Source organism: Dendrobates tinctorius, unplaced genomic scaffold (genome assembly GCF_039654945.1).
Source record: "Dendrobates tinctorius isolate UK_male_01 unplaced genomic scaffold, ASM3965494v1 ptg000274l, whole genome shotgun sequence".
NCBI lineage: Eukaryota > Metazoa > Chordata > Amphibia > Anura > Dendrobatidae > Dendrobates > Dendrobates tinctorius.
The window spans coordinates 2,926,927-2,951,475 of NW_027361941.1; the positions used below are offsets into that span (position 1 = coordinate 2,926,927).

Below are 24,549 nucleotides of genomic sequence, written 5' to 3' on the forward strand. Positions count from 1 at the left end.
TTCTTTGAAGGCCCTCCAGAAGTTTTTGGGTTTTGCTAATTTTTATCGTAAATTTATAGCTAATTTTTCTGGTATTGCCAAACCATTGACTGATTTTACTAAGAAGGGTGCTGATGTGCTGAATTGGTCTCCGGAGGCTGTTTCTTCCTTTCAGGAGCTGAAGCGGAGGTTCACTTCTGCTCCGGTTTTGCGGCAACCTGATGTCTCATTCCCGTTTCAGGTAGAGGTGGACGCTTCTGAGATTGGTGCAGGAGCTGTTTTGTCCCAAAAAGATCCTGTAACATCTAAAATGAATCCCTGTGCTTTCTTTTCCCGAGAGTTCTCCCCATCCGAACGTAACTATGATGTGGGGAATCGGGAACTGTTAGCCATGAAATGGGCATTTGAGGAGTGGAGACATTGGTTGGAGGGAGCTAAACATCAAGTCGTGGTCCTTACTGACCACAAGAATTTGATTTACCTTGAGTCGGCCATACGCTTGAATCCTAGACAGGCCAGGTGGGCCTTGTTTTTCACACGTTTTGATTTTGTGGTCTCTTTTCTTCCTGGCACTAAGAATGTCAAGGCAGACGCCCTCTCTAGGAGTTTCTTTGCTGATTCTCCTATTGTGACCAAGCCTGCTACCATCTTAGGTGAGGGGGTAGTTCTTTCTGCCATCTCGCCCGATTTGAGACGTGCTCTGGAAGAGTTTCAGGAGGACAAACCTGATCGTTGTCCCATTGGAAAATTGTATGTTCCTGACCAGTGGAAGAAGAGAGTAATGTCTGAAGTTCATTGCTCCGCATTGGCTGGTCATCCAGGTATTTTTGGTACTAGAGATTTGGTGAGTCGGTCTTTTTGGTGGCCCGCCTTGTCTCGTGATGTCAGGAATTTTGTGCAGTCCTGTGGGACTTGCTCTCGGTCTAAACCTTGTTCTCGCTCTAGTGGGTTGTTGATGCCATTGCCGGTGCCCAGGAGGCCATGGACCCATATTTCAATGGATTTTATCTCTGATATGCCTGTCTCTCAGAGAATGACTGCTATTTGGGTGATTTGTGATAGATTCTCTAAGATGGTCCATCTTGTACCACTCCCTATGTTGCCATCTTCCTCAGAGTTGGTGCCCTTGTTTTTGCAACAGGTGGTTCGCTTGCATGGGATTCCTGAGAACATTGTATCTGACAGAGGAGTTCAGTTTGTTTCTAGATTTTGGAGGACTTTCTGTTCCAAGCTGGGAATTCAGTTGTCCTTCTCCTCTGCGTTTCACCCTGAGACCAATGGGCAGACGGAGAGAACAAACCAGACTTTGGAGTCGTATTTGAGATGTTTTATTTCTGCTGATCAGGATGATTGGGTTTCATTTTTGTCCTTGGCCGAATTTGCTTTAAATAATAGAGCTAGTTCTGCCACTTTGATGTCATCTTTTTTTTGTAACTTTGGGTTTCATCCTCGATTTTCTTCAGGACAGGTGGAGTCTTCTGCCTGCCCAGGTGTTGACACTGTGGTGGAGAGAATGCACCAGATCTGGGACCACGTAGTGTATAAGTTGTCTCTTTGCCAGGAAAAGGCCCAGCGGTTTTCCAACCGGCATAGGACCATTGGTCCCCGGTTTAAGGTGGGTGATATGGTTTGGTTGTCATGAAAGAATATCTCTGTGAAGGTGGCTTCTCCAAAGTTTAAACCTAGATTTATTGGACCTTACAAGATTTTGGAGATTCTTAATCCGGTCTCTTTTCGATTGGCTCCTGTTACATTCAAGATCCATAATGTGTTTCATAAGTCTCTGTTAAAGAGGTTTGTTGAGCCAGTAGTTCCTGTGGTGGCACCTCCTGACCCTGTATTGGTTGAAGGTAATGTGGAATATGAGGTTGAGAAGATACTGGATTCTCGTCTGGCTAGACGGAAACTCCAGTATTTGGTTAAGTGGAAGGGTTATGGCCAGGAGGATAATTCTTGGGTCCCTGCATCCGATATTCATGCCGAAAGATTGGTTCGTGCTTTTCATCGGGCCCATCCTGATCGCCCTGGAGGCGTGGATGAGGGTTCGGTGACCCCTCCTCAAGGGGGAGGTACTGTTGTGAGTTCATTTTCCCCTTCAGCATTGATGTCTGATGAACTCCCTCTGCTGGTGAAGGGAGGTAGTGAAATTGATTTAGATGGGAAGAACCTGTCATCAGAGCAGGCGGAGGGTGATTGGACATCCGGAATCTCTGAGTGGATATAAGGCAGCCGATGCCCTGCAAGGTTGCTTGTGATCCTCTCTGCTCTGAGCTCTGGCCTCCAGTCTAGTTCCTGTCTTCTAAAGTTAAGTTTTTGCCCTGCTATTATTCCATGAGATTTTGTCTGGTTTACTTAGTGTTTGTGTTCAGCCAGCTCTTGCTGGGACTGGCTGAATTCCATTTTTGTCTCTGATCAGTTGATCTCTTTGCTCTTTTTTCAGAATATACCTGAGTGCTGATATAGTGATTTTGAAGTCTAGCGACTTCAGGGCCTTTTTTCCTATCAGACGGTTGGGACATTTTTGGCAGGGTTTTTGCGGATTGCAGCCAGCATCTTTTCTGTCCTGTCCTATCTAGTTAGTTGGGCCCCATCGTTTGCTCAGCCTGTCTTCCTGTCTGTGTTTGTGTTTTCATCTGTTTTTCACCGACAATACATGTTGGGGGCTGTCTATTGCATTGGGGTCTGCTCTGGGGCAGTTTAGATTTCGCCTTTCTTTCTTTAGGCTTATTTAGCTCTCCGGCTGTGACGAGGGGTCTAGGAACACCGTAGGAACCCCCCACGGCTACTGTTAGTTGTGGTGAATAGGATCAGGGGTCTGCAATCCGATAGCTACCAACCTCTCCGGTTTTTCTGGACTTAGCTTGTATTTTTGTTTTCTCCTCCTCCGGTGACTCATTCATAACAAATATCTCCTGCAGTATTACTAATGCCGATTCCAGTGTCGGTAATGAGATGAGAATTAGCGTTATGGAAGATGAGTCTATGAGGAACGTGTTCAGCTGCCGACTCCGAGGAGGAAACTGCTTGTTGTCTGTGGCCTAAATATATAGGTTTTATTAGTAGATGTCAGGGAAGAAAACTAAACCCTGTAAAATAATAAATCTCCTCATATGTTTCCCTTATTATCTCCAGTAATTGTATTATTACACAGGATTCTTATGATGTTACATCAGCTCATCTTCTTCTCATTCAGGTCTCTACAATATCGGATCCTCTCAGTGAAGATCTTCTACAAAAGAGAAATTTCATGTTTTACCCATCAAGGATGGATATGGACAGAGACAAGATGGCGGAGAGGATGTTACACCTCACCCTAGAGATCCTCTTCCGTCTCACTGGAGAGGTGAGAGATTCTGATGACGTCACATTACATCATTCTTATCTATGGGAATAACAGATGGACAGAACTGGAGAGGTGAGGACTCTGGAAATGTCTGTAGTGAGATTTATTAATGTGTCTCTCCATAACCAGGATTACACAGTGGTGAAGAAGACCTCTTGTGATCGCTGTCAGGACCCTGTGTCTGAGGGATGGGGAAGACCCCTGAGCCCAATCACGGGGCCTCCACCTCACCCCCTGATCCATGAGGACATCAATGAGCAGAAGATCCTAGAACTCATCTACAGGATGATAGAGCTGCTGACTGGAGAGGTGACACTGCTGGGAATGCTGGGACATTATACAGTAACACTATGAAGGGATCGGGGGATGACGGTATCATTGTATGTGTCAGGTTCCTATAAGGTGTCAGGATGTCGCTGTCTATTTCTCCATGGAGGAGTGGGAGTATTTAGAAGGACACAGAGATCTGTACAAGAACGTCATAATAGAGGTTCCCCAGCCCCTCACATCTCCAGGTAGTAGACAGGACTAAATACACACGGCCTATAATTATATGTATACAGAGAATGAATTCAGTCCCTGTATGTGTTTCCTCCAGATCTATCCAGTAAGAGGACAACACCAGAGAGATGTCCCCATCCTCTTCTTCCACAGGACTGTAAACAAGAAGATACCAGTGCTCCTCAGGATCATCAGGTAGATGTAGAGAAGGTGTCAGGAGATCTCCCCTATGATGTGTAGACGGCTGTGAAGGTCTTGTGCTCAGTCTTGTTTTATCCACCAGTATTATATGTTTTATACTTGTGTAATGAGAACGATGGAGATGGCAGGATTAGAGCTGATCATAGATGGGACTTCTCCATCTGTCTATGACTTTTACAATATTTGTTTCAGGGTGAAGATCTGACCCATATTAATACTACAGAGACATATGTGAGAGATGATGAGCGGTGTAAAGAGGAGATTCCCACATATGACTACCCAGGTGAGTAGTAACCACTGAATGCAGAGAAGTCACAGATTCCTCTCAGTCACCGGCTGTGGCTGCTTTATCGGTGGTGTAGTCCGGCTGTATTACCATGATCACCATTTTGCCTCTAGACCACAACATTCTCCTCCACCCAAAACTGTTCACATGACTTTGGGCATTGAAAGCCCTTTTCTATCGAACTTACAACCTGGAGGATCCACCTACTCCCTGGGATTAGGAGACGCTGACCGTTACCTGCCCAGATCTGTAAACTATAAAGCCAAATGACAGCGTACGTAGAATGTGCTGGCTAGTTAGAAAATCACTTGATGAAAAATATTATACTGGGCCTGTAAGAGAAAGCGGAGGGTAATGATGCTGTTGGCTTCCTAGAATCCTGAGATCTCATTTCAGGGCTGAAATCTCATATCCTGAGATCTTGATACCGAGATCTCCATCTGCGTATGCGCCGCTCCCCAGCAGCCATGTTCACGGAGTCCACCGCACTGGAGGAAACCACGGACATGCGAGGGGCTCTGGCCTATCACGAAAAGTCGGCATAGTCCCCCCCGCAGCAGCAGACACTTCATGCAGCAGCAGCGGTGGACACCCCGAGCTGCGGCAGCAGCAGCGGAGGCGGCCACCTTGGGCAGCAGCGGGCACCCCGGGCAGCAGTGCCAGGCACCCCAGCCGCTGCAAACACTCGCAGCTGCGCACTGCACATCGGACACCCCCTCATCCCACCCTGCGGTCTGCAGCATCACCCCACTCCTGCCTCCTCCAGCAGCGACCCTGGGACCCGCTTCACCACAGCAATAAGACGCATGGATTATAAGAAGCACCACCGTGTTATTAAAAAAAAATTCCTATTTTTCTCCTCAAAATTTGGGGTGCGTCTTATAATCCTGAGCGTCTTATTATCCAAAAAATACGGTAACATTTTTTTTTTCTAGTTCTTTTTGTACAGGTTCATTTTGTATGGTAGTCTGATGATGGTGGGATCGGCCTGCCTCACTTATGTGAGTCTGCAACTACCTGGTAGCCTCTAAAATAAGTCTCCATTACCTCTGCCAAATGCCTGAGATCTAAATTTAAGACACATCAGCTCTGCACTATTATAAAAAGTTCTCTATGAATATCTAATATTTCTTCTTGAAACTCATCTGATGGAAAATATTGGCCCTTACGATAGTTTAGATTGCCAAGAGCCACCGAGCCCCATACTCTAATTACCCAGAGAGTTTTCACCAGACTCATAGGAAACAAATGGACCTTACAAATTATTTCCCAATGTCTCTTCAATCCAATAATCCCCTATATATGGTTGTACACTACTCTCTGGGCACATGGTAGGGCTAAGAAAGGAAGGAGCGCCATTTAGCTATTTGTACACAGATCTTGATGGAATAGTTTGCAGACACGATGTATTGGGAGCACTGTTAGTGATCACCTGGCAGATCAGAAGATGGCCACCATGAGAAGGCTTGGCTCTATCTACTCTATTTTCCAGATCCCAGTGATTGCCTTGCTCATCATCCCTTAACCCCTCTTCATGGATCTGGACTTACACAGAGACCCCTAGGCTTGGGCCATGGTGTTACCTGCTATTCTGTGGGGTGAGATGGCAAGAAGAATAGTCAGGTAGTTGGTCATAACCAGGAGGGCAGAGAAAGTACAAAATCAGAAGACACAAGTGTAGTCAGTCAGCGGGCTGGGATTACACCAGGAAACAAATACAGCAGCTGAACACAGAGGACTGAACCAGAGGAGAACAAGGCTGTATCTGGCAAATTCCGGGAATGTGCTTAAAGCTTTAGTAGGGTTTGGTGCTTTCTAATTGGCTTAAGCAGGTAGCAGATTGCTACCAGATTGCTGGACAGCACACAAACCCATACTGCCAGGCTGGATGAAACTACTGGTCTCAGGCACCCTAATCTTAGTGGCTGGACAGAGCCAGCGCCACCCAGAGCTTCTGGTTTCGACGTCTCTTCTATTACCAGCAACGCCTGCACAATAAATAAGGCGCTGCTTGGTGATGGAATCAAACATCGCAGGAGCAGATTCCAGTGGAGAGGGGACACACCATCTGCAGATGCCCTAATATAACACAATTACAGGAAACTAAAGCAGTAGAAATCCCCATAAAGTGGCTCCATTATGGAAAATATAACCCTCAGTGAATTATTCTATGGGAGTAGTGACACTTTCCAGAAATTAGCTCGCACTGGATGTTGCAACATGAAAATTGCACATTTGCCATTTTATTACCCAGCACATAATGCCCAGATTGTGCTCCAGGAAACACACACCGTAAATTAAGTGGGTTCTTCTCACTATAGTAATGCCAAATATATGGATGCTAAATATGGTTTGGGTGCACTACAAGGCTCAGAAGAGAGTGGATATTTGACTTTGGGAGAGCGGATATTGCTGGATTGGTTTATGGAAGCCATGTTGCTTTTCAAGAGCTTTTGAGCCACAAATATTGTGGAAACCTTTTGGTTTTCCTCTGACAGATGATGGACCTTAGTGGTGTCTTGTGTTTCCGTGAGATGAGTAGAAGTTTTATTGGTATAATTTTTGCCTATATAACATTGTTTGTTGGCTTTTTATTCCATGTTTGGGAAGCAGAATGAACAAACCATTGAACACCATGATGCACTGGTTCATGCTATGAGGCTTTCCATTAGACTGTGAACTGTCATTGTCTTGGATAATATTTCAATATTTTTAAAAAGCTTGTATTTTTTATGGACAGCTTAAGTAGAAATGTCCAAAAGTATAAAATTTGAAGATATTGTATTCAAAATTATTATTTGGTTTTATTTTTAGCAGATGATTGCACCAGGAGATTAGAGGGAACGCTGACATCTTCAATTTTTAAATCTGATGATCTTGAGATCCTACAAGATACAACTGAAGTGACTGCCATTACTCCAGATATACCATCATCCCTTCATAGCAAAGATCTGTCATCTGATCCTGTGAAACAGGTCCCATGTTTTAGTTCATTACCAACTACTAAGGAAAATCAAAGTCACAATATAAGCATTAAAAAATTAATTGATTTTAAAGGAAAGGAGCCATTTTCAGATTCAGAATATGGAAATAGTTTTCTTGAAAAGACTTTTCGTAAACATGAAAAAATTCACATAACAGAGAATAGATTTTCTTGTTCAGAATGTGGGAAATGTTTTACTCAGAATTCACATCTTGCTACACATGAGAGAATTCACACAGCAGAGAAGCCATATTCATGTTCAGAATGTGGGAAATGTTTTATCCAGAAGTCACATTTGATTAAGCACCATAGAACTCACACAGGGGAGAAGCCTTTTTGCTGTTCAGAATGTGGGAAATGTTTTATCCAGAAATCAGATTTGGTTAAGCATCAAAGAACTCACACAGGGGAGAAGCCTTTTTCCTGTTCAGAATGTGGGAAATGTTTTACAAAGAAATCAGATTTCGTTAATCACCAGAGAAGTCACAAAGGGGAGAAGCCTTTTTCCTGTTCAGATTGTGGGAAATGTTTTAACCGGAAATCAGATTTGGTTAGGCACCAAATAACTCATACAAGGGGGAAACCTTTTTCCTGTTCAGAATGTGGGAAATGTTTTAACTGTAAATCATATTTGTTTAAGCACCAAAGAACTCACATGGGGGAGAAGCCTTTTTCCTGTTCAGAATGTGGGAAATGTTTTGTGAAGAAATCTTCTCTTCTTAGTCACCAAAAAACTCACACAGGGGAGAAACCTTTTTCATGTTCTTAATGTGGGAAATGTTTTCTACCGAAATCAACTCTTAATAAACATCAGTGAAGTCATATGGGGAGAAGCTTTTTTCATGTTCAAAATGTTGGAAATATTTTAACTCAAAATTGTATGTTCTTACAGGTGTTGACCACTACTAGGACAACCCCTTGTCATTTCTCATGTTTGGCCATGTTAAAATAAAAACACTCATTGTACGAGAATGATCAGTACTAAATATATTGAACAGCCATGTTGGACTGAGCTGCCATCTTAGAAAAACTTTCGCTAACTAACTTTGCAGCTAATGAGATGACCTTATGGGAGCTCTAGCCAGAATGGAGACATAAAATGACATCAGAGCCATTAGCAGGTATGGTTGGCATACACAATGGTTAATAGGAGGAGCTGCAGGGCATTGTGAGAGTAAATAATGGTAGTAAGTAGTGTCTGTGATGAGGACAATACAGTAGTCAATATGTGAAGAGTTATGTGAGCAATGACATTAGATAAAAGGGACATGGTGATTTATGGATTGTAATGGCGGTTGGTGAAATACTCCTAAATATTGTCATTTTGTATTATCACTTTCTTTAGTATTCTAGAATACATGTCTTCCCTGCAGTATGAGGTTATCATGTATACACCTTTTACCATATATATATAAAAAGCCCAAATGAGGTCCTCCATATATTCAGTAGTAGAAATCAACAACATAGCCTACAAACGTTACTCCCATAAACAACATTTCAGTATAAAATATATCTGTATTTCAACAAAACACATAAAAAATGTAAAAAGAAGAGATTATGCAGAGAAAAATCATCAGGTATGTATATAAAACGTATCTAAATCTGTCCCAAAATATAGTTTAGAAAAATCCTTTACATATATCTCTATGTGTCACCAACCAATCACAAAGCATATTTCCTTTCACCAGAGCTGTTTAAAAGAAGATGAGCTGTGATTGGTTGCTATGAGCATCAGTTTCCCACTCCAGAAAACACCTCAGCAGACACTGACATGGTGAGAGAAATCTAGCATCCCTGGGAACATAAGCTCCAGTCATTGTCTGCCCCCCCAGAAAGGAGCAGAGAGCACATGTCAGAAATTTATCACCCCCTCCCTGCCATTATCCCCATCACATATCCTCCATCCTATAGGCACATCTTCCCTCTTAAAGGGATCCCCGGTATGGAAGTCGGAGCAAATCCATCCAGCGCTTTGGTTCTAACCCCAGGCCTCTCTTAAAGGGATCCCTGGTATGGAAGTCAGGGCGAATCCACTCAGCGTTCTGGTTCTGACACCAGGCTCTCTTAAAAGGATCCCCGGTATGGAAGTCAGGGCAATTGCCTTCAAATGCTCTGGTACTTACCCCAGGCTCTCCTAAAGGGATCTCCTGTATGGAAGTTAGGGCAAATCCCTTAGCGTTCTGAATCTGACCCCAGTATTCTATTAAAAGGATCATTGGTATGGAAGTCAGGACAAATCCACTCAGCGCTCTGGTTCTGATCTCAGGCTTCTATTAAAGGGATCCCTGGTATGGACGTTAGGGCAATTCCCCTCAGCACTCTGGTTCTGACCCCAGGCTGATGGGATGATGTGGGATATTAGGGGTAGTAGTCCGGTGGCTCTGGCTGATGGGATGATGTGGGATATTAGGGGTAGTAGTCCGGTGGCTCTGGCTGATGGGATGATGTGGGATATTAGGGGTAGTAGTCGGTGGCTCTGGCTGATGGGATGATGTGGGATATTAGGGGTAGTAGTCCGGTGGCTGTGACTGATGGGATGATGTGGGATATTAGAGGTAGTAGTCCGGTGGCTCTGGGTGACGGGATGATGTGGGATATTAGGCGTAGTAGTCTGGTGGCTCTGGCTGACGGGATGATGTGGGATATTAGGGGTAGTAGTCCGGTGGCTGTGACGGGATGATGTGGGATATTAGGGGGAGTAGTCCGGTAGCTCTGGCTGATGGGATGATGTGGGATATTAAGGGTAGTAGTCCGGTGGCTCTGGCTGACGGGATGATGTGGGATATTAGAAGTAGTAGTCTGGTGGCTCTGGCTGACGGGATGATGTGGGATATTAGAGGTAGTAGTCCGGTTGCTCTGGCTGATGGGATGATGTGGGATATTAGGGGTAGTAGTCCGGTGGCTCTGGCTGATGGGATGATGTGGGATATTAGGGGTAGTAGTGCGGTGGCTCTGGCTGACGGGATGATGTGGGATATTAGGGGTAGTAGTCTGGTGGCTCTGGCTGACGGGACGATGTGGGATATTAGGCGTAGTAGTCCGGTGGCTCTGGCTGATGGGATGATGTGGGATATTAGGGGTAGTAGTCCGATGGCTCTGGCTGACGGGATGATGTGGGATATTAGAGGTAGTAGTCCGGTGGCTCTGGCTGACGGGATGATGTGGGATATTAGGGGTAGTAGTCCGGTGGCTCTGGCTGACGGGATGATGTGGGATATTAGGGGTAGTAGTCCGGTGGCTCTGGCTGACGGGATGATGTGGGATATTAGGGGTAGTAGTCCGGTGGCTCTGGCTGACGGGATGATGTGGGATATTAGTGGTAGTAGTCCGGTGGCTCTGGCTGATGGGATGATGTGGCATATTAGGGGTAGTAGTCCGGTGGGTGTGACGGGATGATGTGAGATATTAGGGGAAGTAGTCCGGTGGCTCTGGCTGATGGGATGATGTGGGATATTATAGTGAATGTGGCTAAGCTATACAATCAGCTTTATATATATAGATATAGTCATTATAATTTGTTATAACTAACTGTAGTTAGTTACTATGCCCGGGCAGCGCCGGGCTCTTCAGCTAGTATATAACTGTAAGTGGAAAGCCCATATGGAAGAAGTATAACAATTATATTGCTTATCACCCTATATCATTACATATCTCAGGTGTAAGGTCTCCGCCGAATGGTCAATAGCAATTCACAATAAACCCAGATACAAAAAATATACCACCCCCGGGTTAGCCCCCCCTTAGTGAGAATTTGGGTAAAAAATGATTACATTCGTTAGATCTTTGTTAGATCCGGTTTGATCAACCAAAACTAACGTTAGATCACCCCTACAAAATGAGATATTTACGATCTTTTCCAGGGGGGGCTAACCCGTAGCTAGCCCCCCCAACTATGAAATTTGCCGTTTTTTGGATGGATTCTGATAGATATTCGTTAGATCCGGTTTGATCAGCAAAAATTAACGTTAGATCTTTCGTTCCCGAGATATTGGGTGGGGGCGGAGGGGGGTTAGCCCCCCTAATTTGAAATTTGCAGTTTTTTGGATGGATTCTGATAGATATTCGTTAGATCCGGTTTGATCAGCAAAAAGTAACGTTAGATCTCCTTTCGTTCCTGAGATATTTGGGGTGTCAGGTGGGGGGTTAGGTATGGGTTAGCCCCCCTAATTTGAAATTTGCCATTTTTTGGATGGATTCTGATAGATATTCGTTAGATCCGGTTTGATCAGCAAAAATTAACGTTAGATCTCCTTTTGTTCCCGAGATATTGGGGGTGTCAGGTGGGGGGTTAGGTACGGGTTAGCCCCCCCTAATTTGAAATGTGCCGTTTTTTGGATGGATTCTGATAGATATTCGTTAGATCTGGTTTGATCAGCAAAAATTAACGTTAGATCTCCTTTCGTTCCCGAGATATTGGGGGTGTCAGGTGGGGGGTTAGGTACGGGTTAGCCCCCCCTAATTTGAAGTTTGCCATTTTTTGGATGGATTCTGATAGATATTCGTTAGATCCGGTTTGATCAGCAAAAATTAACGTTAGATCTCCTTTCGTTCCCGAGATATTGGGGGTGTCAGGTGGGGGGTTAGGTACGGGTTAGCCCCCCTAATTTGAAATGTGCCGTTTTTTGGATGGATTCTGATAGATATTCGTTAGATCCGGTTTGATCAGCAAAAATTAACGTTAGATCTCCTTTCGTTCCCGAGATATTGGGGGTGTCAGGTGGGGGGTTAGGTACGGGTTAGCCCCCCCTAATTTGAAGTTTGCCATTTTTTGGATGGATTCTGATAGATATTCGTTAGATCCGGTTTGATCAGCAAAAACTAACGTTAGATCTCCTTTTGTTCCCAAGATATTGGGGGTGTCAGGTGGGGGGTTAGGTACGGGTTAGCCCCCCCAACTTTGAAATTTGCTGTTTTTTGGATGGATTCTGATAGATATTCGTTAGATCCGGTTTGATCAGCAAAAATTAACGTTAGATCTCCTTTCGTTCCCGAGATATTGGGGGTGTCAGGTGGGGGGTTAGGTACGGGTTAGCCCCCCCTAATTTGAAATTTGCCGTTTTTTGGATGGATTCTGATAGATATTCGTTAGATCCGGTTTGATCAGCAAAAATTAACGTTAGATCTCCCTTCGTTCCCGAGATATTGGGGGTGTCAGGTGGGGGGTTAGGTACGGGTTAGCCCCCCCAACTTTGAAATTTGCCATTTTTTGGATGGATTCTGATAGATATTCGTTAGATCCGGTTTGATCAGCAAAAATTAACGTTAGATCTCCTTTTGTTCCCGAGATATTGGGGGTGTCAGGTGGGGGGTTAGGTACGGGTTAGCCCCCCCTAATTTGAAATTTGCCATTTTTTGGATGGATTCTGATAGATATTCGTTAGATCCAGTTTGATCAGCAAAAATTAACGTTAGATCTCCTTTTGTTCCCGAGATATTGGGGGTGTCAGGTGGGGGGTTTGGTACGGGTTAGCCCCCCCAACTTTGAAATTTGCTGTTTTTTGGATGGATTCTGATAGATATTCGTTAGATCCGGTTTGATCAGCAAAAATTAACGTTAGATCTCCTTTCGTTCCCGAGATATTGGGGGTGTCAGGTGGGGGGTTAGGTACGGGTTAGCCCCCCCAACTTTGAAATTTGCCATTTTTTGGATGGATTCTGATAGATATTCGTTAGATCCGGTTTGATCAGCAAAAATTAACGTTAGATCTCCTGTTGTTTCCGAGATAGTTCCGATCTTTTTCTGGGGAGGGCTAACCCGTAGCTGTCTGAATGCAAAATCCTACAGAGACAAGTAGCGGCTTGGAAAATTCATTGTGGCGGTCTGGACTAGAAATAGGCAAAGCAAATGACCCCAGTAACAGCAAACGTCGCATGTGACCACTGGATATAAGGCCTCTTTGACATGATCTTAGTTTTGTCGTGTAATACGCTGTTTTTCATGCATGTGTACTTCACGATGAAATGTACCCATTGAAACCGATGCGTTTATTCTCATATGCGTTATTTTCATGCATACGCAAATGTGTGTAAAAAAAAAAATAACAATTACAGGATGTTCTATTCTGTAGCATATTACACGATTAGCCCATTAATACAAATCACTGGGCTGCGTGAAATAAGATGGGAAGTGCGCAGTGACAACGCTGCATTTTTAAAGCGCGCAATACGCATATGATCATGTGACAGAGGCCTAAAGGTAACATAACCACTAGTGCGGTCTGCGGAGCGCCTGTGTAGCTAGTTTCTGCCTATCTATGGTCACTGTATAGGAGTAATATTGGTCTTTGCATGGTGTTTTATTCAGTCACAGTATGGCAGTATTATTTCATTACTACGTTGGTGTAACTCTCATCAGAGTGGGGGCAAGTAGGAAATCTTGGTGAGTTCCCACATTTTTTTCCCAGAACTTGACCCCTGGTAGTAGCTGATCTGTAATCCAATGTGAGCATGTGATGTATGGTGCTGAAGGGGTTCCCCGGGATTTTCCCAGGCTGCAGAACGCTGGTGGGGTGACGTCACCACCCCAGCGGGAAAGCTCAGGGAATCCTTACAGTGCCACAACAGAGGGATGCCGGTGAGCAGTGCTGCCCTGCACATCGTCCTCCCGCTTCGCTGCAGCGGCACCGGTACTCATGGCCTCCCTTGCTGTCGGCTACCTGTGGGTCTTGTACTGCAGGGCTTGCCTGTGGTTCCCTGGCGTTTCCCTGGCATAGGACACTGGAGGGGCGACGTCACCCCGCCAGCAGGAGACACCAAGGAACCCCTGCAGTACCACATTCAGAGTTTAATTCCAGCTCAGAGAAAACAGGTGTCATATTTAAGCAGTGTGAACTTAGCCTACGTCAGCAGATAAACGTTGATATGCCTCTATGACATATCAAAAGTTACCTGAAAGCTAAATACAGGGCAGGAAATGCAACAGGTGGCATAGCGGCGGAACAGAGGAGCGCAGCATGATGGAGCCGATCACATGCTCATCCGCTCCCTAAGCACTGCATGATGCCACTGAAAACCACATGTGGAAAAACCAGGTGGGGCAATGGCTTGAAAACCCACTTAGCTCCTTTTAGATTTGCATGTAGTTTTATCAACACCATGTCTCCACTTTTGAGTGATTTTGATCCCGCCCTCTGTTTGACCCTGTGTGTGACCCTTTTCTTTGGATGTTCAGCTTCACTTTAGTCATAAGAGCAGGCAGAGAAACACATCCTCGTACAAGTGTGATCACTGAATGTGAAGGTCGGTATTGATGTCCTATGTATGGCATATTTCTATGCAGGAAGGTCTGATCTGCTGTGTGTATGGATCTGCAGGTCAGTGTGTGCAGATATGGATGGTGGCAGGAGAATGGATGTAGAGAGCTGTGTGTTACGAAATTTAATCCCACTTTAAGCACATAAGTGCACAATAGGAAAATGTGCCAAGTAGCTGCAAACCCGTCCTTTACTTCAAGCCTCCCCATTACGTTATTTGTGTTGGCCAATTTATTCGTATCTAGGATATTAGTCATTCACACGAGTGTAGAATGCTTCACTGAAATGCTGAGAACTGGCAGCAGAGCTGGGCTAGTGACCACATGACCGGCCTAGTCGTGCTATTAGATAGCTGGCATGCGCCCAGTTCTGGGCGCTGCAGCACCCAGACGGCACCTCGGAGTGGAGCGCCACTGGTGTCATTATTCTGTGTGTCTGCAGGACAATACAGGCCTGCTCACAGCTGCATAGGGCAGCATTAGGTGGAAGATTCCCTTTAAGCACACCAACATATATAAATCCAAAAGAGAAAGAAGCATGATGCCCACTAAAGAGGCATTCCCAGCCTGATGGGTGTGCAGAGGCAGGCCGTCTGAGGCAGCTAATTATCTGTCTCCTCCTCCAGCTTCTGTGTTCAGATGGCGGACATCATCCAGGATACTTGATGATCTCCCCTGCTGGCACTGTTCACTTCCATGCAGGCTGATGTGCAGATTGCAAGTACACAAGAGTGTGCCAGACGTCAGCGATCCGACCACCTCCAGCTCATGAACCAGAGGAGAAGGTGCCAGAGAAATGAGAGTCGGCGGCCTGAAACTGCATTGAAAATTATTAATTCTCTGAGGGGCAGACGACAGGCAGGGCTCTGACCATCAGTGAGTGACGGCAAGAATAAGGCTGCTAGCAGCATAATCTCCCCACTACTTTCCCACCCAGTCTTACAATGACATGACGGGACGGTGAAGTAGTGGGGAGACAAAAAATTGTAATGATGGTCCCATTCACTTTGAATCGGACTATCACCTCACCTTTTTTTCTTTCCTGCCATGATGGCAGTCATTGATGGGGAAAAATTGTGAGCATGGACACAGCGTTAAAGAGTACCTGAACCTTTACTCTGCATTCTGTCATGCTGTGGCTGATGCCCACAGCATGACAGAAAACTGTGTGCAGCTGTGCTCCAGACCTCCTGCAGCCCTCCTCCCACCGCCAGAGCCAGAAATCGCTTGACTGATCTGGCAAAATGCTAAATGAGTCAAGGTCCTCGCGCCGGGGGCAGGCAAGGCCGCTTCCTGGAATGAAGGCCACACCCCCTGCAACATCACATGATGCAGCAGACTGCTGCGTCACGTGACGTCGACTCTTGGCCCATTCAATGGCTGTGGGTGGGCGGGCTTCAGCGGCGGTGGGCGTTATGCCTAATGACCTGGTTCATCACCAGGTCATTGAAGGTTTCCACTCACCAGATTCGGCGGGGGTAGGGGGTCCCCCGACCGGTGCAGCGGCATTGGTGGACAGATGTCCCGCCACACTGCCGCACATAACTTACTGTCATGCTGTGGCCAGCAGCCACAGCATGACAGAATTAAAAATAAATAAATAAAAAAAACGTTCCGGTACCCTTTAAACAAAATCTATTTTTTGATGACAGTTCAACTTTACAAATGAAATTCCAACCAAAACACTGAGATGTCCATGGTGTATTGGCGATTAAGTAGGATCACTTTCCATGTTACATGCAGTAATGTTTACAGACAATACATGTAATACAAGTAACAACCCTCACATACCCCCATCTTCAGCAATAATGCCCCCAAAGTCAGTAATGTTGCCTTCGCTTTGCTCTCCTGTGTGTCCTGAATCCCACTCCTCACCACCTGCTGCACAGCAATATGGCTTACATGGCAGCAGGAGCGAGTGGCTGCATGGAGCTCATCATCCCGCTCACCTACACGAGGGCTGCTGCTGTCTGAGCTGATCCGACATCTGCAGGCTGGGTCAGGACGCTTAGGAGGCAGTGACACACAGCAGCACTTGCCAAGCTCCTCACAGGCTGAGCACACTACAGCCTCTACTAGGAGCTAAGCCGGCCTTGGAGGAGCGCTCTGACCGCCACACACTTCTTTCTATCCAAAGACGGTTCCTCCATTCCGAAGTAGGGTTTTTGTATGAGTGAAGAAAAACTAAAAGGGAAATGGAGATAAATTTATTGAAATGTTTAATCTCATAGAATACCAATAATAATTTACAATAAATATTCACGAAAGATGTAGGCTGTATCTGAAGAAGAGAAGGACTGAAAATTCCCATGAGTGCAAAGTAACTCAAAGGAAAGAAGAAGAAGAACAGGATCGCCCCGGTGTTGGGGTGTTGGTGTTCTTCTTTGTTTTGTTTGAGTTACTTTGCACTCATGGGAATTTCCAGTCCTTCTCTTCTTCAGATACAGCCTACATCTTTCATGAATATTTATTGTAAATTATTATTGGTATTCTATGAGATTAAACATTTGAATAAATTTATATCGAGTCACATTAGTAATTTTCTTTGCTTTTTGTGTAAGTCAAACACCGATAACTCAGGAACTCCGTCTAGATGTTAAAATGTAGGTGTTCTATTTATATTACAGGGATTTGCAGTCCTAAACTTTCAGGTTTTCACTGTTAAATATCTATTTCTGTAAGGTATTACTTTTACTTGTGTTTTTCACTGTACTAATAAGATTTACAGTGGGGAAAAAAAGGATTTAGTCAGCAATAGTGCAAGTTCCACCACTTAAAAAGATGAGAGGCGTCTGTAATTTACATCATAGGTAGACCTCAACTATGGGAGACAAACTGAGAAAAAAAAATCCAGAAAATCACATTGTCTGTTTTTTTTTCATTTTATTTGCATATTATGGTGGAAAATAAGTATTTGGTCAGAAACAAGCAATCAAGATTTCTGGCTCTCACAGACCTGTAACTTCTTCTTTAAGAGTCTCCTCTTTCCTCCACTCATTACCTGTAGTAATGGCACCTGTTTAAACTTGTTATCAGTATAAAAAGACACCTGTGCACACCCTCAAACAGTCTGACTCCAAACTCCACTATGGTGAAGACCAAAGAGCTGTCAAAGGACACCAGAAACAAAATTGTAGCCCTGCACCAGGCTGGGAAGACTGAATCTGCAATAGCCAACCAGCTTGGAGTGAAGAAATCAACTGTGGGAGCAATAATTAGAAAATGGAAGACATACAAGACCACTGATAATCTCCCTCGATCTGGTGCTCCACGCAAAATCCCACCCCGTGGGGTCAGAATGATCACAAGAACGGTGAGCAAAAATCCCAGAACCACGCGGGGGGACCTAGTGAATGAACTGCAGAGAGCTGGGACCAATGTAACAAGGCCTACCATAAGTAACACACTACGCCACCATGGACTCAGATCCTGCAGTGCCAGACGTGTCCCACTGCTTAACCCTGTACATGTCCGGGCCCGTCTGAAGTTTGCTAGTGAGCATTTGGATGATCCAGAGGAGTTTTGGGAGAATGTCCTATGGTCTGATGAAACCAAACTGGAACTGTTTGGTAGAAACACAACTTGTCGTGTTTGGAGGAAAAAGAATACTGAGTTGCATCCATCAAACACCATACCTACTGTAAAGCATGGTGGTGGAAACATCATGCTTTGGGGCTGTTTCTCTGCAAAGGGGCCAGGACGACTGATCCGGGTACATGAAAGAATGAATGGGGCCATGTATCGTGAGATTTTGAGTGCAAACCTCCTTCCATCAGCAAGGGCATTGAAGATGAAACGTGGCTGGGTCTTTCAACATGACAATGATCCAATGCACACCGCCAGGGCAACAAAGGAGTGGCTTCGTAAGAAGCATTTCAAGGTCCTGGAGTGGCCTAGCCAGTCTCCAGATCTCAACCCTATAGAAAACCTTTGGAGGGAGTTGAAAGTCCGTGTTGTCAAGCGAAAAGCCAAAAACATCACTGCTCTAGAGGAGATCTGCATGGAGGAATGGGCCAACATACCAACAACAGTGTGTGGCAACCTTGTGAAGACTTACAGAAAACGTTTGACCTCTGTCATTGCCAACAAAGGATATATCACAAAGTATTGAGATGAAATTTTGTTTCTGACCAAATACTTATTTTCCACCATAATATGCAAATAAAATGAAAAAAAAAACAGACAATGTGATTTTCTGGATTTTTTTTTCTCAGTTTGTCTCCCATAGTTGAGGTCTACCAATGATGTAAATTACAGACGCCTCTCATCTTTTTAAGTGGTGGAACTTGCACTATTGCTGACTGACTGAATACTTTTTTTCCCCCACTGTATTTGTTTGATAATTAAATTGATTAAAAATGAGACCACATGAGGAGTTTTTGTTTAGTCTATGTACAGGCTTTTTTAACCCCTTGACGACCGCCCATTGACTTTTGCCGACGGGGCCAGCCGGGCCTTATTCCTCCGCCATAGAGTTTTCACGTCGGGCGGGTAATGGCAGCCCCAGCTTGCCCCGTCGGCAATCGCAGGAACCCAGCTGTCCTACCGTCAGCTGGGATCCCAACCCCCAAAAATTAAATATTTTAATATTTATTCCACACGGTAAACGCCATAAAAATAAAAAAAAAGCCATAATTTCTATTTTTTTCACTGTTTGAGTCACAAAAAAAGGCATAAAACGTAATTAAAAAAATCGGATATACCCCAAAATGGTCCGAATAAAAGCTACAACTCTTCCCGCAAAAAATGAGGCATCCCACAGCTCCGTAGTCAGACAAATAAAAGCTCTACAGGGCTGCGCATGCGGCGAGACCAAATCCTCTCTCATTATTTAAAAAAAAAAGTTTTACTTTTTAAAAGTAGTAAAAAAAAAAAAAAATTACATAAATTTGGTTTCGGTGTGTCTGACCTGACACGGAGAATAAAGTTATTCTGCTATTTTTACCGCACAGGAAACTAACTAAAAATAAAACTCAAAAAACATTAGCGCAATTAATTTTTTTAAAATTTTCTCCATCCTAAAAAATAAATAAAAGTTATACAAAACATTATATGCACTCCAAAGTGGTGCCAAGGAAAAATACAACTTGCTAGCTATGCAAAAAACAGGCCCCCTGTACTTTGAAATTTGCCATTTTTTAAATGGATTCTGATAGATATTCGTTAGATCCGTTTGAGCAGCGGCGACTTCGGCGGGGGCCAGTTGTGGGCAGCATCAGGACTTCACTGGCGATGTGTCGCGGCGAGGAAGGGGGGGGAGTGTGCTGCGATAATTGCGAAGAGGCGGCCTGTAGGCATCATGGGGGACGAAAATGACTCACTGACCGAACTTTCAGATTGTCCCACTCACTCACCACCTCCTCACTTCACTCTCTCTCTGTTGGTCTCCCCCAATTGGACCCCTCCTCTTCTCCATCTGCACCTCAGGACCGCTGCTGAACCGGATCTAATGAATATCTATCAGAATCCATCCAAAAAACTGCAAATTTCAAATTGGGGGGGGGGCTAACCCGTACCTAACCCCCCACCTGACACCCCAATATCCCGGGAACGAAAGGAGATCTAACGTTAATTTTTGCTGATCAAACCGGATCTAATGAATATCTATCATAATCCATTCAAAAACGGCAAATTTCAAATTAGGGGGGGCTAACCCGTACCTAACCCCCCACCTGACACCCCAATATCTCGGGAACGAAAGGAGATCTAACGTTAATTTTTGCTGATCAAACCGGATCTAACGAATATCTATCAGAATCCATCCAAAAAACGGCAAATTTCAAATTAGGGGGGCTAACCCGTACCTAACCCCCCACCTGACACCCTCAATATCTCGGGAACGAAAGGAGATCTAACGTTAATTTTTGCTGATCAAACCGGATCTAACGAATATCTATCAGAATCCATCCAAAAAACGGCAAATTTCAAATTAGGGGGGGCTAACCCGTACCTAACCCCCCACCTGACACCCCCAATATCTCAGGAACGAAAGGAGATCTAACGTTAATTTTTGCTGCTCAAACCGGATCTAACGAATATCTATCAGAATCCATCCAAAAAACGGCAAATTTCAAATTAGGGGGGGCTAACCCGTACCTAACCCCCCACCTGACACCCCCAATATCTCGGGAATGAATGGAGATCTAACATTAATTTTTGCTGATCAAACCGGATCTAACGAATATCTATCAGAATCCATCCAAAAAACGGCAAATTTCAAATTAGGGGGGCTAACCCGTACCTAACCCCCCACCTGACACCCCCAATATCTCGGGAACGAAAGGAGATCTAACGTTAATTTTTGCTGATCAAACCGGATCTAACGAATATCTATCAGAATCCATCCAAAAAACGGCAAATTTCAAATTAGGGGGGCTAACCCGTACCTAACCCCCCACCTGACACCCCCAATATCTCGGGAACGAATGGAGATCTAACATTAATTTTTGCTGATCAAACCGGATCTAACGAATATCTATCAGAATCCATCCAAAAAATGGCAAATTTCAAATTAGGGGGGGCTAACCCGTACCTAACCCCCCACCTGACACCCCCAATATCTCGGGAACGAAAGGAGAGCTAACGTTAATTTTTGCTGATCAAACTGGATCTAACGAATATCTATCAGAATCCATCCAAAAAACGGCAAATTTCAAATTAGGGGGGGCTAACCCGTACCTAACCCCCCACCTGACACCCCCAATATCTCGGGAACAAAAGGAGATCTAACGTTAATTTTTGCTGATCAAACCGGATCTAACGAATATCTATCAGAATCCATCCAAAAAACGGCAAATTTCAAATTAGGGGGGGCTAACCTGTACCTAACCCCCCACCTGACACCCCCAATATCTCGGGAACGAAAGGAGATCTAATGTTAATTTTTGCTGATCAAACCGGATCTAACGAATATCTATCAGAATCCATCCAAAAAATGGCAAATTTCAAATTAGGGGGGCTAACCCGTACCTAACCCCCCACCTGACACCCCCAATATCTCGGGAACGAATGGAGATCTAACGTTAATTTTTGCTGATCAAACCGGATCTAATGAATATCTATCAGAATCCATCCAAAAAACGGCAAATTTCAAATTAGGGGGGGCTAACCCGTACCTAACCCCCCACCTGACACCCCCAATATCTCGGGAACGAAAGGAGATCTAACGTTAATTTTTGCTGATCAAACCGGATCTAACAAATATCTATCAGAATCCATCCAAAAAACGGCAAATTTCAAATTAGGGGGGGCTAACCCGTACCTAACCCCCCACCTGACACCCCCAATATCTCGGGAACAAAAGGAGATCTAACGTTAATTTTTGCCAATCAAACCGGATCTAACGAATATCTATCAGAATCCATCCAAAAAACGGCAAATTTCAAATTAGGGGGGGACTTACCCGTACCTAACCCCCCACCTGACACCCCCAATATCTCGGGAACGAAAGGAGATCTAACGTTAATTTTTGCTGATCAAACCGGATCTAACGAATATCTATCAGAATCCATCCAAAAAACGGCAAATTTCAAATTAGGGGGGGCTAACCCGTACCTAACCCCCCACCTGACACCCCCAATATCTCGGGAACGAAAGGAGATCTAACGTTAATTTTTGCTGATCAAACCGGATCTAACGAATATCTATCAGAATCCATCCAAAAAACGGCAAATTTCAAATTAGGGGGGGCTAACCCGTACCTAACCCCCCACCTGACACCCCCAATATCTCGGGAACGAATGGAGATCTAACGTTAGTTTTTGCTGATCAAACCGGATCTAACGAATATCTATCAGAATCCATCCAAAAAACGGCAAATTTCAAATTAGGGGGGGCTAACCCGTACCTAACCCCCCACCTGACACCCCCAATATCTCAGGAATGAAAGGAGATCTAACGTTAATTTTTGCTGATCAAAACGGATCTAACGAATATCTATCAGAATCCATCCAAAAAACGGCAAATTTCAAATTAGGGGGGGCTAACCCGTACCTAACCCCCCACCTGACACCCCCAATATCTCGGGAACGAAAGGAGATCTAACGTTAATTTTTGCTGATCAAACCGGATCTAACGAATATCTATCAGAATCCATCCAAAAAACGGCAAATTTCAAATTAGGGGGGGGCTAACCCGTACCTAACCCCCCACCTGACACCCCCAATATCTCGGGAACGAAAGGAGATCTAACGTTAATTTTTGCTGATCAAACCGGATCTAACGAATATCTATCAGAATCCATCCAAAAAATGGCAAATTTCAAATTAGGGGGGCTAACCCCCCACCTGACACCCCCAATATCTCGGAAACGAAAGGAGATCTAACGCTAATTTTTGCTGATCAAACCGGATCTAACGAATATCTATCAGAATCCATCCAAAAAACGGCAAATTTCATAGTTGGGGGGGCTAGCTACGGGTTAGCCCCCCTGGAAAAGATCGTAAATATCTCATTTTGTAGGGGTGATCTAACGTTAGTTTTGGTTGATCAAACCGGATCTAACAAAGATCTAACGAATGTAGTCATCTTTTACCCAAATTCTCACTAAGGGGGGCTAACCCGGGGGTGGTCCTGTTACCAGCAGGCAGAGGGGGCACACCCAGCTGCTAAGGAGGGGGCAAGGGGGAATGCTGCAGCTATGACAGGCTACAATGTCATCTGTAGTGTTAGGGGATTGGAAGATTCTAGAAAATCGTATCTTACTTGAACATTACACTAAGGCCAGAAATAAACCCCATAAATCACTGTACATGGAGACTTTGGGATCAGATCATTTCTGTCCGTTGTGTTTGTGGAAACAAAAAATCTTTTCTAAAAGCCTCAAACTTCTGTGTGTGACTCAGAGCTGAGATCTAACGTGAGAGAAGATTCCAGTGCTGGGAAGACGGGAAACCTTCATATAGACGGCCGGTGGGGATGGAGGCAGTGACCGACTCTGGCCACATCTGTCTCTAGAGCCGCAGTAGAAGATGAAGATGTCGTCCTCATCATGAAGGAGTTATTTCTCATGTCGCGTGTAATGAATATCTCCTGCAGTATTGCTAATGCCGATTCCAGTGTCGGTAATGAGACGAGAATTAGCGTTATGGAAGATGAGTCTATGAGGAACGTGTTCAGCTGCCGACTCCGAGGAGGAAACTGCTTGTTGTCTGTGGCCTAAATATATAGGTTTTATTAGTAGATGTCAGGGGAGAAAACTAAACCCTGTAAGATAATAAATCTCCTCATATGTTTCCCTTATTATCTCCAGTAATTGTATTATTACACAGGATTCTTATGATGTTACATCGGATCATCTTCTTCTCATTCAGGTCTCTGCAATATCGGATCCTCTCAGTGAAGATCTTCTACAGAAGAGAATTTTCCTGATTTACCCATCAAAGATGGATATGGACAGAGACAAGATGGCGGAGAGGATGTTACACCTCACCCTAGAGGTCCTCTTCCGTCTCACTGGAGAGGTGAGAGATTCTGATGTCGTCACATTACATCATTCTTATCTATGGGAATAACAGATGGACAGAACTGGAGAGGTGAGGACTCTGGAAATGTCTGTAGTGAGATTTATTAATGTGTCTCTCCATAACCAGGATTACACAGTGGTGAAGAAGACCTCTAGTGATCGCTGTCAGGACCCTGTGTCTGAGGGATGGGGAAGACCCCTGAGCCCAATCACGGGGCCTCCACCTCACCCCCTGATCCATGAGGACATCAATGACCAGAAGATCCTAGAACTCATCTACAAGATGATTGAGCTGCTGACTGGAGAGTTGACACTGCTGGGAATGCTGGGACATTATACAGTAACACTATGAAGGGATCGGGGGATGACGGTATCATTGTATGTGTCAGGTTCCTATAAGGTGTCAGGGTGTCGCTGTTTATCTCTCTATGGAGGAGTGGGAGTATTTAGAAGCACACAAAGATCTGTACAAGAATGTCATAATGGAGGTTCCCGAGCCCCTCACATCTCCAGGTAATAGACAGGAATAAATACACATGGC

The 24,549-nt window shown here is 44.6% G+C and overlaps 1 protein-coding gene across 1 annotated transcript in view; it reads left to right on the top strand.

Moving 5' to 3' along the window:
• Positions 1-24,139: 24,139 nt before the first annotated feature.
• The window catches only part of LOC141072493 (uncharacterized), a 28,988-nt gene continuing 28,578 nt past the window's right edge, over positions 24,140-24,549 (top strand). Inside the window, exon 1 of the mRNA XM_073559767.1 lies at positions 24,140-24,521. Within this exon, the coding sequence (XP_073415868.1) occupies positions 24,389-24,521 (133 nt within the window). The 5' untranslated portion in view covers positions 24,140-24,388. The remainder of the gene's footprint in view (positions 24,522-24,549) is intronic.